Here is a 17,731-nt window from a genome sequence, read left to right as displayed (position 1 = left end):
CATATTTAACCATTTCACTGCACCATTTTGGACATACTGTATATACCATCACTCCACTTCAAAGGCCTATAAACACTTCATTTCAAAAGAGTAGAAAAAAAGGATGATCTGTTTTTAAGGGGACGTCCCTTACAGTATGCATACCAATGGTGCAGTGAAATTATTAAATATGAAGTATGCATACTGTATGGGACGTCTCCTGGAAAAACATCATATTTTTTTCTACTCTTTTGAAGTGAAGTGTTTATAGGCCTGTGAAGTGGAGTGATGGTATATATGTCCAAAATTGTGCAGTGAATTGGTTAAATATGAGGTGTACATACTGTATGGGACGTCCCCTTCAAAAACAGATCATCCTTTTTTTCTACTCTTTTGAAATGAAGTGTTTATAGGCCTTTGAAGTGGAGTGATGGTATATACAGTATGTCCAAAATGGTGCAGTGAAATGGTTAAATATGAGGTGTGCATACTGTATGGGATGTCCCCTTCACAAACAGATCATCCTTTTTTTCTACTCTTTTGAAATGAAGTGTTTTTAGGCCATTGAAGTGGAGTGATGGTATATACAGTATGTCCAAAATGATGCAGTGAAATGGTTAAATATGAAGTATGCATACTGTATGGGATGTCCCCTTCACAAACAGATCATCCTTTTTTTCTACTCTTTTGAAATGAAGTGTTTATAGGCCTTTGAAGTGGAGTGATGGTATATACAGTATGTCCAAAATGGTGCAGTGAAATGGTTAAATATGAAGTATGCATACTGTATGGGATGTCCCCTTCACAAACAGATCATCCTTTTTTTCTACTCTTTTGAAATGAAGTGTTTTTAGGCCATTGAAGTGGAGTGATGGTATATACAGTATGTCCAAAATGATGCAGTGAAATGGTTAAATATGAAGTATGCATACTGTATAGGATGTCCCCTTCACAAACAGATCATCCTTTTTTTCTACTCTTTTGAAATGAAGTGTTTATAGGCCTTTGAAGTGGAGTGATGGTATATATGTCCAAAATGGTGCAGTGAAATGGTTAAATATGAGGTATGCATACTGTATGGGACTTCCCCTTAAAAAACAGATCATCCTTTTTTTCTACTCTTTTGAAATGAAGTGTTTATAGGCCTCTGAAGTGGAGTGATGGTATATATTTCGAAAATGGTGCAGTGAAATGGTTAAATATGAGGTATGCATACTGTATGGGACGTCCCCTTAAAAAACAGATCATCCTTTTTTTCTACTCTTTTGAAATGAAGTGTTTATAGGCCTTTGAAGTGGAGTGATGGTATATATTTCGAAAATGGTGCAGTGAAATGGTTAAATATAAGGTATGCATACTTTATGGGACGTCCCCTTCACAAACAGATCATAATTTTTTTCTACTCTTTTGAAATGAAGTGTTTATAGGCCTTTGAAGTGGAGTGATGGTATATATGTCCAAAATGGTGCAGTGAAATGGTTAAATATGAGGTATGCATACTGTATGGGACGTCCCCTTAAAAAACAGATCATAATTTTTTTCTACTCTTTTGAAATGAAGTGTTTAATAGGCCTCTGAAGTGGAGTGATGGTATATATTTCGAAAATGGTGCAGTGAAATGGTTAAATATGAGGTATGCATACTTTATGGGACGTCCCCTTAAAAAACAGATCATCCTTTTTTTCTACTCTTTTGAAATGAAGTGTTTATAGGCCTTTGAAGTGGAGTGATGGTATATATTTCCAAAATGGTGCAGTGAAATGGTTAAATATAAGGTATGCATACTTTATGGGACGTCCCCTTCACAAACAGATCATAATTTTTTTCTACTCTTTTGAAATGAAGTGTTTATAGGCCTCTGAAGTGAAGTGATGGTATGTCCAAAATGGTGCAGTGAAATGGTTAAATATGAGGTATGCATACTGTATGGGACGTCCCCTTAAAAAACAGATCATCCTTTTTTTCTACTCTTTTGAAATGAAGTGTTTATAGGCATCTGAAGTGGAGTGATGGTATATATTTCGAAAATGGTGCAGTGAAATGGTTAAATATGAGGTATGCATACTGTATGGGACGTCCCCTTAAAAAACAGATCATCCTTTTTTTCTACTCTTTTGAAATGAAGTGTTTATAGGCCTCTGAAGTGGAGTGATGGTATATATTTCGAAAATGGTGCAGTGAAATGGTTAAATATGAGGTATGCATACTGTATGGGACGTCCCCTTAAAAACAGATCATCCTTTTTTTCTACTCTTTTGAAATGAAGTGTTTATAGGCCTTTGAAGTGGAGTGATGGTATATATGTCCAAAATGGTGTAGTGAGATGGTTAAATATGCGGTATGCATACTGTATGGGACGTCCCCTTAAAAAACAGATCATCCTTTTTTTCTACTCTTTTGAAATGAAGTGTTTATAGGCCTCTGAAGTGAAGTGATGGTATATATTTCGAAAATGATGCAGTGAAATGGTTAAATATGAGCTATGCATACTGTATGGGACGTCCCCTTCAAAAACAGATCATAGTTTTTTTTTATACTTTATTTAAATTAAGTGTTTATACTGTAAGACAGAAAGAGAGAAAGAAAGAGAAAGAAAGAAAGGAAGAGAGAGAGAGAGAGAGAGAGAGAGAGAGAGAGTAAGAGAGAAAGACAAAAAGAGAGAAAGAAAGAGAAAAAGAAAAAGAGAAAAAAGAAAGAAATAGAAAGTAAGAGAAAAAAGAAAGAGAGAAAGAGAGAGAGACAGAGAGAGAGAAAGAAAGAAAGAGAGATAGAGAGAGAAAGAGAGAGAGAGGCAGAGAGAAAGGGACAGAGAGAGACAAAATCTCAAAGCTCATAGCAGAGTTTCATAGCTCTTCAGATTCAGATCAAATGAAGATGTTACTGGGGGAAGACAGACACCCATCAGCTGCTGCTAAATTCATTTATCAGTTACACACCATCAGAAATAATCTACAGCCCTGATCTTGTACAGTACTTTTATTTTACCTCTCATGTGCCTCCATAAATGTACATATGTTTATATTTCAAAGTCTACTTTATATTGCAAATATCCTCTGATTCTATTTTATTTTATTTGCAGTGGTACTTCATCCATCACCCAGCACCTTAGCTTAATTGCACCTTAATGTTTGTTAATATTGTGTTACTGTATGTTTCTTGTTTTATGTATAATGCTTTGGCAATATAGTAAGTGACACAATCATGCCAATAAAGTTCTTTAAATTGAAAATTGACAGAGAGAGAACGACAGAAAGAGAGAAAGAAAGAGAAAAAAACAGAGAAAGAAAGACAGAAAGAAAGAAATGAGAAAGAGAGACAGACAGAGAGAGAGAGAAAGAAAGAGAGAGAGAGAGAGAGAGAGAGAGAGAGAGAGAGAGAGAGAGAGAGAGAGAGAGAGAGAGAGCGAGAGAGCGAGAGAGCGAGAGAGCGAGAGAGCGAGAGAGCGAGAGCGAGAGAGCGAGAGCGAGAGAGAGAGAAAGCAAGCGAGAGGAAACCAAGCGCTCTGAAAAGCGCGTTCTTTCTGCTTTTCTTGAAATTACCGTATGTATAGTAATAGGCGCACACGCTTAATTTGAAATGCGGCTGGCTTGACCATGTATTTTCGAACAGCGGCTGGCTTGACCGCGGTAATTATTCAAGGAGGTTGATTCTTTTAACTTCCTTTAAAGTTTGATCAGTTGTGCATAATGACATGGGCAACAAATGGATATAGGGTGTCAAACTCATAGATTTGCATAATTTAAAATTCAGATGCTCTTTTTAAAATATTTTGGGTCAACCGCACAGCTTTAAAGCTGAAACTTATCAAATCCTATCAGAGGTCCAGAATGTCATTGAAACACACCAGTGGCTTTGCTATCATCAGTATTAAACATGTTACCCCTTGAAGTACCCCTCCCCGCAGAGCCCCCCCACATAACAAATCCCAATTTAACCCCTGATTATATCGAATACATAATCTTAAATTAGCTCTTACATTTTAATTCATAAATGGAGAAAGCACATATGCAATAGGATTATCTGATGTTTACTGCTGTAAAAGATGAAAATAACTCCCTTTATAAATAGATAACCAATAATATATGATGTTTGCGTTTGGTAAGCTGTACAAACAGACCTACAATTACTAGTGTACTGTAATTTTATCCTGCAGTATTCTTAAAGAGGACACCGTGCACACATATTTCTATTACAAATGCCTTCGAATTCAAAACTTCTTTTCTTCTTCTTAGAATAATTTATGTGGCTTACATTCTCCAAAATTTAAGTAGTATCATATTTTTGGGTAATTGAATAATATTCAGTAGGCAATACCATAAAATGTTCGTCAACACTTTACAATAAGGTTGTATTTGATGACATACATTAGCTAACATGAATAAACAACGAACAATACTTTATCTGTTGCATCTGTTATCTTTAGTTACTGCACAGTGAACTATTGGCATTTACTAAAGATTAATACATGTTAAAAATCAAATCTGGGGCCATATTACAGAAAATACCTTAGTAGTAACTATGGCAATATCACGTAAGACTCAGAGCAATGAATTGGCCAGATCTAAATTAAATACCAATTACTTACCTGTAAGCTTTTCCTCTCTTAAGACTTTTGTGTGCATTTTAGTTCATTAAATCATGCTAGCATTATGGTAACTTAATGCTTATCTTCATGTTTAATCATGAAGAAAAAAACATGTACAGGTAAGTGCTTTTATATTTTACATTTAGGCCCTTTAATGTAATATAATGTCTTGATGTGTAACTTCCTCTCAACCTGTGTAATATTAAATTCAAACACTAGATGGTAATGTTGTATCATATTTAATAATAGGCAGGTGACTGTCTCATAGTTTGCTGCTGCGAAACAAATTTTAATCAGTATTTTCACTGTAAATTGCTTTGATGGTCTTATTTGCACTTTACTAATACATCACAAAATATTTCATACAAGAAAAACAAGAAATCACTTAAAAATCCAGCTTATATAACACACAGAAAAAGGCACCGAGAGACCATTTAATAAATTCTGTTCATTTTTATTATTCATTTCCTTTGAAAAATATAAATTCTAAAATAATTTCAGCTGTTTTGTTCTAAAAAGTCACAAAAATCTACACTCTAAAATATTTAGCATTGTTTAGATGTTTAAGAACATACTTTCACAATATATTTCATCTGTCTCAGGCAGGTACCCCAAAATGTTAAAAATGTAATCTTATACTTAAAAGAAGATGATTTTAAAAATATTTCTATAAAGATCGATACATTTTTGTTCGTTTTTGAAAGAGAGAGAAAATATAAAGTGATGAGAGGTTGATAAAAATGTTGGAATCAACACAGAATATTGGGTTCTTCTTAATATATAAAATATCAAGGCTCAGAGATGACATGTTTAGGACATGCAGGCTACATTTGCTACATCTGGAGAGCACATTCTCTTTTCCAGTATAACCATCTTCATTCAATGTATCACATTGTGGATTTTGTGACACTCATTTTTATAAATGCCACAGCTAACAATATAACATTCAATCAATAACTAGAAATCACTTAAATAATGCACAAAGAAAAAGGTGATCTGAAGTTCACAATAGCAAAGAACAAAAAAAACAAAACAATGTAATATTGCAATTCAGGTTTAAGCCACTTGGGTAAATAATTTGCAAGACAAGCAATTCTGGGTTTACATGTAGTATGTCGCAGGTTTGCATGTTTCACTAACCTGTCATGAAAGCAAAAGCCCAATAACATTAGAAAATTATAATGACTACTGATTATGCGTCATAAAATATTAGGCTTATAATTATTTTTAAATAATTAGGCATAAATGTTAGAAATTAAATATTATAGCAAATATAAAATCTAAACAATAAAATATATAACAGCAGGAAACCAAGGATTCAATTATTTTTATATATTAAAAATTAACCATCATTAACAGGTTAATCAACAGCTAAATATTATATACTATTTCACAGGTGTTCTGTCTCTCAACAAAATATAATTTCTTGTCTAGTTCATTCAAGATGTACATTATACGATTAACTTTAAAATCACATGCTGTGCAAATGGAAAAAAAACAATGAAAGAAGTTATTTAATTTTCACATAACGCCTACCAAGTAAAACAGAGGTAGAGCAGCAAAAAAAAAAAGAGAAAGCAGTAACAATAAGTGAATTTGATAGAAAGAAATGTACTGTATTGAAATGGATGAATAAAAGGGGAGTAATTCATTCCCAGTAGTGGTAAAACAGTTACAGCATTGTTCTGAAGCTCAGCACATACGTGAAACAGTGAAGTGAATTGCATAGTAGTTTAGGGATTACATAAACCATAGTAATTGGGTGAGTGGAAAACAAGCTTTTTCTCAAGCCATTCTTAAAACCATCTGTGATGGGAAACTGAAAAAATATCCATTGGCAAACTGCCTTTCGGAAAATTGAAAGAACACCTAGAGATAAAAGTGAAATAAAAGAGCTTAAAATCTATGTTTGCAGACTGTTGTCCGGAGAAGTTATATGGAAGTCTCAGACCCACGATTCCTCCAGTAGTAGCCGTTGTTGTCATCTGGGTCCATGTCTATTTTAATTTGAGGCACATTCAGCGGCAGTCTCTCTGAACTGAAAAACATTGATTTCATGAGGAAACTTTTCTTTTTTAACGTGAACGGGTTATTTGTTAACATTTGTTAGAACCTTTTGTTTTGTAGTTCATTTATTCACAGTCTAAATTACAAAAAGGCCTAAAATATAGGCCGGTTCAAGCATGCATATACAGTAACAAACTTGACAAGCCATGCATGCTATAATATAATAACTCAATTAAGCTTATATATGTATAAGCTTACCTTGACAATGGGCTAGTATGAAAGTAGTGATGTTTTTCAGCATGATGAATATCGGTCAAGGAATGAAGGGGACTTCTCTCCTGCAAGATTAAGAAAGTAAGACAATTCATGGTCCACTATGAGCACACACCCGGCCATACATTATCATGCATATACACACATTCAAGAAGATTAGGCACCAGCATACAGTTTATTAGATGCATGCAAAAAAGCTAAACACATCTGTCCTCTGAAGATTAAATACATCTAATTAATTTATATCATATTTGCTTTTTTTTAAAGTGATGTAAAATGATTGAATTGGAAACACTTTGTTAGATTTTTGTAAAATCATAAAACTTACAGTATATACAAATTGAAGTTTTATAAGGCAATAAAATTATTAGATTTATTTATAGCCAGCAAATATAAGCAAATTAATTTAAAATAGTTTTTTTGCTAAAGCTTCCCAGAATGCAGTTTGTGTTAGCATGCTACAAAAAGGTGCTTAGTCACAGTAAACTGAAATGAAAAATAAGGGAAATGACGCAAAGACAAAGCCATGACAAACAGAGGTAATAGAGGTAATGCAGGTGTCTATAGAAAACATGCCAACTCCACAGACATAAAGTTACACAAGAGTTAGTAGTGGCATCATGCATTGTGTATGAAAGGAAAAAGAAAAACATTCATCCCGTATTATTAAAAAGAGCATCTCATCCGTAAACGCCCCAGAAGATGAGGTGAGGACCCAGGTCTGGACTACTCACTGTCAGAGGCCTTATCGCCCAAAAAAGGCTCATGCTCCATCATGTCCATTGGGATTTTAATGCTGGGGACGTTCTCATTGAAAGGATAGTCAGACTGCACAAGAAGAATTGGTCAAAAAGCTACAGTTCACATCTACTCTTTAACATAGTGTTAAACCAAACACTAAAATTACATCGAACATACAGCTGATGTCATGATGTAGTTTATACCCTAAAACCGTCACCCGTATGCATGGGCGGAAATCCCGGGGGGGTCGGGGGGGACAGGACCCCCCCTATCTGAGGGTTGTCCCCCCTAAATTATCATTAGAATATGTGTATTGAAAATAATTTAATGATTTATAATACTTAAACTAGTTGTGTAAGAAGTGAAACAATACAAATGCAAACGGAGCAACAACAAAAAAACGTTTTAAATATTTGGATTCCCCCTCCCTTGCCTCACAGTGGTTTGGTCCACTGCCCACGCCCCTTTTACCTCACCACCACACATTCCGGTGGTAGAGAAGTGTACGGAGCCGACGCGTTAATAAGCTATATACAATACAACGTTTCCCATCACTTATCAGTTTATCCTCATATGTTTTAAAACTGGACTATTTTGACATATAAACATGAACATATTTCGTTTTCTGAGAACAGAAGCAGATAAACGATCAAGAAAACATTTTTATGCATTCATGCAGAGGTGAGGCAGAGCTGAAAGTAACAAATTACATTTACTCACCTTGCTGTAACTGAGTTTTTTGTGTACTTTTACTTTGAGTAGTTTTTAAAATCTGTACTTTACTTTTACTTAAGTATGTTTAAAGTATTGTTGGTTACTTCGCTACATGTTAAATCATATCCGTTACTGAGTAAAAATAAATAAAAAAGTAAGGTGATAAAGACGCGCCACGGTCGGATGATTGATTGATGGGCGGGGGAACGCGCAAAAAGAACCATGGAGAGGGACGAGACAGGCGCAGGCTAATGCAGACCCTCAATTCAATTCTTACGAAAGAAACCCCTGGCCATTGACGCAAAGCGATTGTTTCATTCAGGTAGGGTTCATGCTCTTGAGTACGGAGTTTGAGAATTGCCGACCGTGTTTAACCGCTAATTTGCACGATGCATTTTTAATACATGCGCATTATCTTCCGAGGTCTAGCAGCTTCGCGTCAAGTCAAACAACTTGAGAACGTCCTCGAGAATGCGCAGATCATTAGACATTGCAGAGAGAGAGAGAGCGCGAGAGAGATAGATTGAAAGACATCAGGTACACAGGTCTGGGAGCTAATAAACGTGTAAAGGATGTATAGTGTATAGCCATGGCACTCATCTCATTATATGTTCATTTATGTATATAGTTTAATAACAATGTATGTTACCAGCAATACATCAATTACAACCTTCATATAATGATTGTATTTACTAGCTGCTGACCTCATATTATTTTTGCTTCAAAAGTGCATAACTCACCTGTAAAAATCATTAAATAATTCCATAAATGTTTCTTAGTTATAAAAAGCTTTTTATTTTATTAACATTTGTTATTGCACTTTAATTGTAGAGATGTTTACAATTAAAAACATAGTTTGAGATGTATATATCCTTCCTTTGTGAACTATACTAGAAACCTCTCCCCGCTGTAAAAAAGTAACTCTTAAAATTAAAATGACTTTTTACTTGAGTAGATTTTTAGACCAGTAACTTTACTTTTACTTAAGTAAAATATTATTAAAGTAACTTTACTATTACTTAAGTAGAAAATTGTATTACTCTTTTCACCTCTGCATTCATATGTATTAAAATTAAATTTGCGTCCGTTCATAGAGAAAGAGAAACGTTTTCTATCTGTACCCATTTCCTTGCAAGTACAATTTTGCCTGTATTATTGGTGTCCCCTTCAAAAATTGTTCTTGAAAAATTTTATGTTTATTGTCCCCCCCAACATTTAGATGAGATTTTCGCCCCTGCCCGTATGTGTACATTTACATTAACAATTATTGAATCCCTTTACATAATTATAAAACTAACCACCTGTTTTTCTACATGGACTGCAAAGTGACCTTGACCTTTACCTTGAACTGTTTTTAAAAGTAGATTTTTTTTGCAATACATTGAAAAAGTCAAACATTTGCAAGATTATTAAAATATTTTCCTAAATACAGTAAATAAATATAAAACTATTTAGTATTATCAAAATGAAAAATGGTGATATTTAATGATACATGATCAATATATATCATAAATCAATAAATAAAAATGTATTTGTCTATTACAAAAGTGGCACTCAGTAACATCAGCTACAAAGCAAGTGTTATAAAGACACTCACATCTTCCATATCACTGTCTACACTATCGTCTTTCTTCTTTTTCTTTTTCTTCTCATCCTCTTTCTTTTTCTTGTCCTTCTCGGGTATGACGTCATCTAGAAAGCTGAGGTCGTGCTGAGAAAAGAGATAGTCCAACGCCTTCCTTACAGCAACCAAAGCCAAGATCTGACCAATGAAAACAAACAATGTTTTTTGTTTTTGTAAAAAACAGAGGATTAAAACAGGTTTTATTTTGCACACTGGTTGTTATGTGACTTCAATGTATGCAGATTAGACTGGCTCATAAACATTATTACAACAAATTATCAAAATGCTGGCAGAACATTGTGTCCATTTTTCTAGAGGATTGGTAGATATTTGTCCAACAACTAACTAGTCGGTGACGTAGCTGCACTAGTGAGGTTTCAACATAAAACATATTGACACTGCCATGCTTTTTGTAATTAAAACATCAAAAATACATAAATAAAGTAGCTTGTGACGCAAATGACTAACCATAACTGGAAAGACAATGGCAGCCACGGTGGATTTGAGGACCCAGAGAAGAGCCAGGCAGAGCATCTGCACAAAGGTAAAGAGATGGACCTTCCTCAGCGGGACATGCCGCAGATAGATCAGGTCTGGCTGGTGTTTGGCAGGCATTAGGAGCAGCTTGAGACGGTCCATAAACTGAGAACAAAAGACAAGAAATTATTAAAAAAGCATTAACACACAGGGTTGAAGGCACATCAAAATGTGCAAGTTGCTTCAAATTGTTCAAGTTGGTTGAACTACATGGCTTAGAGTTTGACTTTAATTGACCACACAATATGCCCAGCTGCACTACTTCCTGAACTTCAGCCAGCTCCTTGTTTCCTGTCTGCCATTATTGGACAAACAGATTAATCCAGGTGTGTCTGATTATTGTTGTTGTGACTGCTGAGGTCAGGCACACCTGGATTAATCAGTTTGTCCAATAATGGCAGACAGGAAACAAGGAGCTGGCTGAAGTTCAGGAAGTAGTGCAGCTGGGCATAAAGCCTATTGCAAATTGAATAAAATAGATCATACTACAATGCATTTGAAACTAATTTACACAGCAGTCTTTCTCAATGGTATTATTAATGGATTACTGTATTTATGGGAAATGACAAAACGGCAGTTCTACATTTATTTTCTAAATCTGATTCAACATGTGTCCTACTTCAAATTCAGAAACTGAATTGAAATTAAGAAACTTCATTTACTTTTGAGTAGTGCACAGCCCTATTGCCAGGCCCACATTTATTTGCCCATGAACATTTCCACAGAAAGTTTGGCAATTAACAAAAACTGATACTATCAAACACATTTAAATCCATTCCATTCTGTTTTATAGCTTATCTTCAAAAATAAACATGAAAAATACAAAAAGTCTGCAGATCGTGTTCGGCATGCCAATTTGGTAACTTACCTGCACTCCATTTAGTGAGGCAACACCCATGTAGAGGAAAACTCCATATAGCACTGGCATAGGTATAAACTGTGAAAAAGAAATCATTTTTAAATCCAAACCCAAATCACAAATCTCATTACAACATTGTGTGCCTGATCCTACTGTATCATTACCTTGAGGATGGGAGCCATAAAGACAGACAGACCAGTGAGAAGGAAGACAGCTACACCAGTGACTCTTTGTTCCCTGAAAGATCAAATGACACCTTTTTAACATATGAAATCCCAAATATAGCTAATTTTCAAGTATTTTATTAATTAACATCTGGCATACTTGGGGTATAAAAACTTCAAAAGTGTTCAAAAGCATGACCTAAATACAAGTGGTTGTGTTTTTGACAGATCCAGGCAGATCCTGTTTACATTTGTTCAGCTTACAGCTGTATCAATAAAACCCCATGAAATTCAATCAAACAAGCAGTCCACTTTTTTTTTTTTTTAAAAAGGGACCCCACTGAGTCAAACACTGTATTCTTGTGTGGGGTCCTTAAATTCTTTTTTAAAGTTGTTCAAAAATTTGGTAGATCTATTAAATGTTTAAGAACTCACCTGACGCCCAAGAATTTGGGCTGCTCTCCAGGGGCAGACGTCTCTGTCTCCATCTTTAAGCTGTCAATGTGAGCGATAGAAATAACCGTGGCAGCAACATACCACGGCAAACCCATGAAGGAGCACAATGCCAGCAGAACACCTACCCAGAACAGATCCAGATGATAGCCTGCACCTTTCTAATGAAAACAAAGAAAACAATCTCTTGGGTTTCATAATATCATCATCATTCCCTGGATAACAGTGATCAGTGGATGTGATGGCGGATCATTTTGTCAAACTTAAACAATGCTTTAGGTCACCTGAGTGCTTGATATTAACATTATAAAATGTATAATAATAATAAACTTAATTTCTATATAGCGCTTTTATATTAAGCTTAAAAGTGATGCTGCATACCATTATGACACAAAACCTCAGGTGTAGTATATCACAGAGGCGGTGTTATTTACACAAAGATAAAAATACCATGGAAAAGCATTATAGTGAGAGGACACAATGTTTAAAGGCTATTCTCACATTACAGGCTTTGGAGAGAATGAATGACTTGCTGTTGTCTGGTTTACAATTCCTTCTTTGTTCCATTATTGAGAATCTGTTCCTATATGGGACAACAGTGCAATGGCTGGACAAAGTTGGATGTTTTGCTTAGTGAAACGTGTATGGGCGGTTTCCTGGAGAGGGCTTATCCTAGTCCTAGACTAAAATGCATGTTTGAGCTGCCTTAAAGGGGACATTTCACAACACTTTTTAAGATGTCATATAAAGTATGTAGTATGTATATGAACTTCTAGCTCAAAATATCATATAGATCATTTATTATAGCATGTTAAAATTGCCACTTTGTAGGTGTGAGCGAAAATGTGCTGTTTTTGTGTGTGTCCTTTTAAATGCAAATAAGCTGATATCTGCACTAAATGGCAGTGCTTTGGTTGGATAGTGCAGATTAAGGGGCAGTATTATCCCCTTCTGACATCACAAGGGGAGCTAAATTTCTATGACATTTCTTTACACATGCTTCCAGAGAATGGTTTACCAAAACTAAGTTACTGGGTTGATTTTTTCACATTTTCTAGGTTTATAGAAGCACAGGGGACCCAGTTATGGCACTTAAACATGGGAACAGCCAGATTTTTATGATATGTCCCCTTTAATTTAAAAACATCTTGCAATGACATATTTTTATGTACTGTATATCAGTGCCGTTGTTTTGTCAAGATGCAAACCTTTGTTTTTTTTTAAAGGTATGTTTGTAAAAACTACTTAAATGTCATTGGGGTGGTTTCCTGGACAGGGATTAGCTTAAACCAGGACTAGGCCTCAGTTAAGTTTCAACAAACATGCCTTACTAAAAACATTACTGGTGTGCATTTTGAGGCAAAACAAAGGGCACTCATGTATTTTAAGATGTCAGTGCAAGTTGTTTTCAGTTTGGACAGCTCTTACATTTATTTGAGTCTAAGACTAGTCTAATCTCTGTCTGGGAAACCGCCCACTAATATATAAGGCCTAGTCCTAGATTAATCAAAACACTGTTTCGGAAACCACCCCTATGAGCATGCGCTAGTGTTTCCCTTTCAATACGGTTCACTTCGCATTGCGTCAGTTAGCTGACGCTATGGGGGAAACTCCTGTTTACTCCGTGACTGAAGCCTATTGGTTAACGTCTGTACAAAGTACAGACCAATGACGTTTGAACCCGCGCACGGGAGGAACGCGTCCTTATATAAGCGCGGTTCAATCGTCAGGAGCTCATTATTTTCTCCTTCAGCGCGAACCTCTCGCTGCTCCGAAGAAAAAGAAGAAGCCTTACCTCGCCGTTGACAAAAGCCCTGCAGCGGAGTCCAGGCCTAGCGTCTTCCCCTGCCGTTTTCCGGCTGAGAACCGAAGATAGCAGAGTCCAGGTCTAGCGTCTTCCCCTGCCGCTTTCCGGCCGAGAACCGAAGATAGCATTCGCTTGCCGTGGTTCGAGCCCTGTGCAGCGGACACACGCCTGACGAGGTCTCCCCTGCGGCCGCCCGGTAAGATCAATATTTTTAATATAAAGCTATAAGCTAAAAGAGCAGGCGCTGTTGTAATAGCGTCCAGCACAGCGGCTCGGTGAGCCTCTCTGCTATGAATTTCCTCCGAGCGCGTTACCGGTCTGGCACCTCCCACGCCGGGACCGCGCTTATGCTTTGGTTGTCTTATCCATGTTTCGTGCTCCCCCTGCTGTTCCTCTCTCGCCGGGATGAACACACGGCGAGCCATGAGACTAGATGGATGCATAGACAAGCACACACGGACTAACCCCCCCTGTGTTCTGTCACACCGCAACCGTTCATGCTTACAGAGTCCCTTCGCTCCTCTTACATTCAGTGGCGAGATCTCTGGCACATATATTAATCCCCCGAGTGCATCGGGTGATACCGTCACGACGCATGGCTGTTCTGTCTGTGTTGCTGCTCCCCTCTGCCGTTCCTCTCTTGTTGAGATGAACAAGCGGGGAACCGTAGACCTGGATAGATGCATACGACAAGCAAACACGGGCGGTCTGCCCCTGTCTCTGTCATAGCACAGCCACTCGTGCTCCACGCTCGCGGAGTCCCTCGCTCCTTTCCCCACAGTGGTGAGGTCTCTTAACGGCTTAGCTAGCACGCGGTATTACGGCTCGCTGCCTCTAAATGCAGCTGTCCAGTGTTCAACGATTACAGAGCTTCATGCCCCTCCCCTCCTGGAGCGGCGCGATCTCATTCGTCTGCTCGATAGGGCCGATTCGCCGCTATTGGAGCACCAAGAACACTCAGTATAAGAGAGCTTCATGCCCCTCCCCTCCTGGAGCGGCACGATCTCATTCGTCTGCTCGATAAGGCGGACACGCCTCTATTGGAGCGCTAAAACACTTATTATAGAGCTTTACTGGCCTGAGCCGATCTCACTTCAGATAGCTCATTTTTCGTCTGCCTGGTAATTTCTCTCTGGTTTAGACGGAATCAGAGGCAGAACGAATTTGTTTATAATATACTGAGGCCCGAATACCTCCCTTTATTCAGTCCCGTCCTATATCAGTGCGCTGAATATTGGTACATTCTTATATATATATACACCCGGTTTTTCTGCCCTTTTAATAAACGGCAAAACCGCGGGCCTCGCGGCAGACTTCCTCTCTGCGATGGGTTCAGTCTGACATTAAACTACCTAGACATACTACCCTGCTCCGTGAGCCGTTCGGTCACCGTCACTACTGAGGCTTGTGCACCTGAACGGCTGAGCTCTGGTCTCCGCAGCATAGCTGCATCAACAGAGAACGAAACTGTCTGGGAAAAAGGGGTTATGTCGCGCCTCGGCTGGACTGCCCTGAAATGTTTTCTGTGTGCTGTTTATCCAAACATACTGTGTAATACTGTCGGCTATGCGACCTCACTATAGTGGCGAACGGTATTTAATTCCTCTAAAAAGAGTAATTTCCGTGCTTACTATACTGTGTATTGACACCCACGGTTGTACAGTGTCTCTAAACACTTTATCGCCTTACTGACAAGCAATCAGTAATACGCACACACGGCCCGCTGTCCATAATTCTATCGACGCTAGCCGAAAAAACCCCGGTTTGGCCATATACTGTGTATTGACACCCCACGACTGTACAGTGGGTCTAACACCTTTCTGCCAAATTCGCTCGCAGCCCACCTCAGTTTCTCCGCTACGATGCTGATGGCGCAAACGAGCACGGTCTTACGGCTGTTATTCTCTCTTCCTAGAGGAAGGACAGCCTCAGACTTTTGCATGGCTCCAAGCGTTTGAATCGCGCCCTCTCCGGACGGCCACTCAAAGGCTTACAGCCAAGCGGTTTATGACGTTTTTCGGCCATATAGCTGATTTATATTAGCGGATCCGAAGACGCTCACACCTCCGCTCCAATACTCGGAGATATTAAGGGTAATATCAACCTCAAGTGAGCTTGCTACCCGCCACAATAAGTTTCAAAGCTTAAAGCGCGCGCACAGTCAGACGCGCGCGGCATCTCGTTTAAGACGGGCGCCCGTACCCCTCTAACGAGCCTCAGAAAGCTGAATATCGTGGCATTGTTCATAAGTCCACTTCAGTTTGACTAAGCAAAGGTCCCGCCCCGAGCTGACGGCCGGGAAGCTTGCTTAAGTTACACACTGCTGCATGAAGTGCTGTCATTACGAGCTAGCCCAGCATTTGCTGTGGGTTGAACACGCTTTACGACGGCAATCAGCCTTCGGCGCGTGGAACGCCGTTTGTCTCATATAAATCACCTTGTACTGTGAATACGGTACATTAAGAGGATGATTTAGCACTGCAGCACTCTCGACCGTGTTATTGTGATAATGCGGTCGGGCAATCTACGGTGGTTTCATTATTTACCGAACCAGACTGAGATCTCGCCCCCTGAACAAGCTGACGAGTCATCTCCTTTATAAACTCATTGCATCGCTTTATAAGCTATGTTCAATCAGAGTGATACGCATCTCATGCTTAAACTACCAATATTAACCCATTACGATGGGCGTGCGGAGATGGCATCCGTGGGACACGACCTACATTACGTGCCTTATGACACATTGACACAAGCTGCTAGGACCCCTTTCACGAGGCGTCCTTATGCAAAGTCTGATCCATTCTGTCTAGTGACATTTGAAAGTCAATACCCCCCGCGAATCGTGGGTGGAACACTTTTCTCCTCACTACAGAGGCACGGCGGCTCTCTCCCCTACCTATATCTATGTGGCCGTGATAACAGCGAACCACGCTTTTACGACCGACCATTCATTTAATTCACAAGCCTGTCATCTCTCAGATGCGGACGGCGGCGGTAACAGCGAACCATGCTTTTACGGCTGGCCATTCACTTTATTCATAAGCCTGTCATTTCTCAGATGCGGACGGTGCCCGAGGCACAGCGCTCTGGAACTGTCCAAGGTCCTGGATGACACCTACGTCTGACGTACATCAGACGATCAGCTGTTCATCTGCGTCACAGATCACTCACTAGAGCACCTGTCAATACAGGCTATTTATGGATCGTTGACGTTATCACCTCCCGTGACAATTATGCTCACTTGTCTTAGAGCATGGGCATGGTCTTAGAGGTTTCTCATTTGACAATTGTGACACGGCCGGCTGGTCCCCGCCGTCCACGTTGTCAGTTTACAGCTTCGACATCCCTGCTTCGCACTACTGAGGTTTGTTGCATTAAAGGTGCGCCCATTAGCTCACCTGTATGCACGATATGGTTTTTAATTATATGCGTCCACCGTGCGCTTAGAGAAGCTCACATGTACACGCTATAACATTTTGGTATACAATAAGATGCGCTTGGGAAAGCTCACCTGTATACCCAGCTGTGTTATGATTTGTGACACATACATTGTTGTTCATCTGTGTACGTTCACGGTGCGTTGGGTGCCCACCGTTACGTTCATCAATCATATTTGTACACATTCACGGCGCGTTCTGTGCACTGATTTATCTATACGCATTCACGGTGCACTGAAGAGTTCACCCGTGTGCGCACAATTTATTATCAGAACACATGACGGCGCGCTCGAGAATCTTGCCGGCCTGTGCATTATAACACTCTGATTCATCTATATGCATTCACGATGTATTCAAGTGTTCACCTGTGCCCGTGCAATTTATAGTCAATACACATTTACGGCGCGCTTGGAAAGCTCACCGATCTGTGCACTATAATACTACCTATATGCATCCCGATGCGCTCGAGGGTGCACCTGGGTTCACACTATTGTGGTATCTGTATAATCCCACGCTACGAACCGTTCTGCCGCATATTATAGTCAGATCGG

General features: G+C 38.8%; 1 protein-coding gene across 2 annotated transcripts in view; it reads right to left on the bottom strand.

The window, feature by feature from the left end:
• Positions 1–4,787: 4,787 nt before the first annotated feature.
• Positions 4,788–17,731, bottom strand: part of slc4a4a (solute carrier family 4 member 4a) — a 108,575-nt gene continuing 95,631 nt past the window's right edge. For both annotated transcript variants that reach the window (XM_073814619.1, XM_073814620.1), the window contains exons 19-26: positions 11,919–12,097; positions 11,484–11,556; positions 11,329–11,397; positions 10,392–10,565; positions 9,897–10,061; positions 7,579–7,672; positions 6,830–6,909; positions 4,788–6,602 (exon numbers count right to left, since the gene is read on the bottom strand). In XM_073814619.1, the coding sequence (XP_073670720.1) occupies positions 6,866–6,909; positions 7,579–7,672; positions 9,897–10,061; positions 10,392–10,565; positions 11,329–11,397; positions 11,484–11,556; positions 11,919–12,097 (798 nt within the window). In that variant the 3' untranslated portion in view covers positions 4,788–6,602; positions 6,830–6,865. The remainder of the gene's footprint in view (positions 6,603–6,829; positions 6,910–7,578; positions 7,673–9,896; positions 10,062–10,391; positions 10,566–11,328; positions 11,398–11,483; positions 11,557–11,918; positions 12,098–17,731) is intronic.

Source organism: Paramisgurnus dabryanus, chromosome 5 (genome assembly GCF_030506205.2).
Source record: "Paramisgurnus dabryanus chromosome 5, PD_genome_1.1, whole genome shotgun sequence".
Classification (NCBI taxonomy): domain Eukaryota; kingdom Metazoa; phylum Chordata; class Actinopteri; order Cypriniformes; family Cobitidae; genus Paramisgurnus; species Paramisgurnus dabryanus.
The sequence above is the reverse complement of the archived record's forward strand: the minus strand, read 5'-3'. Positions and strand labels throughout refer to the sequence as shown.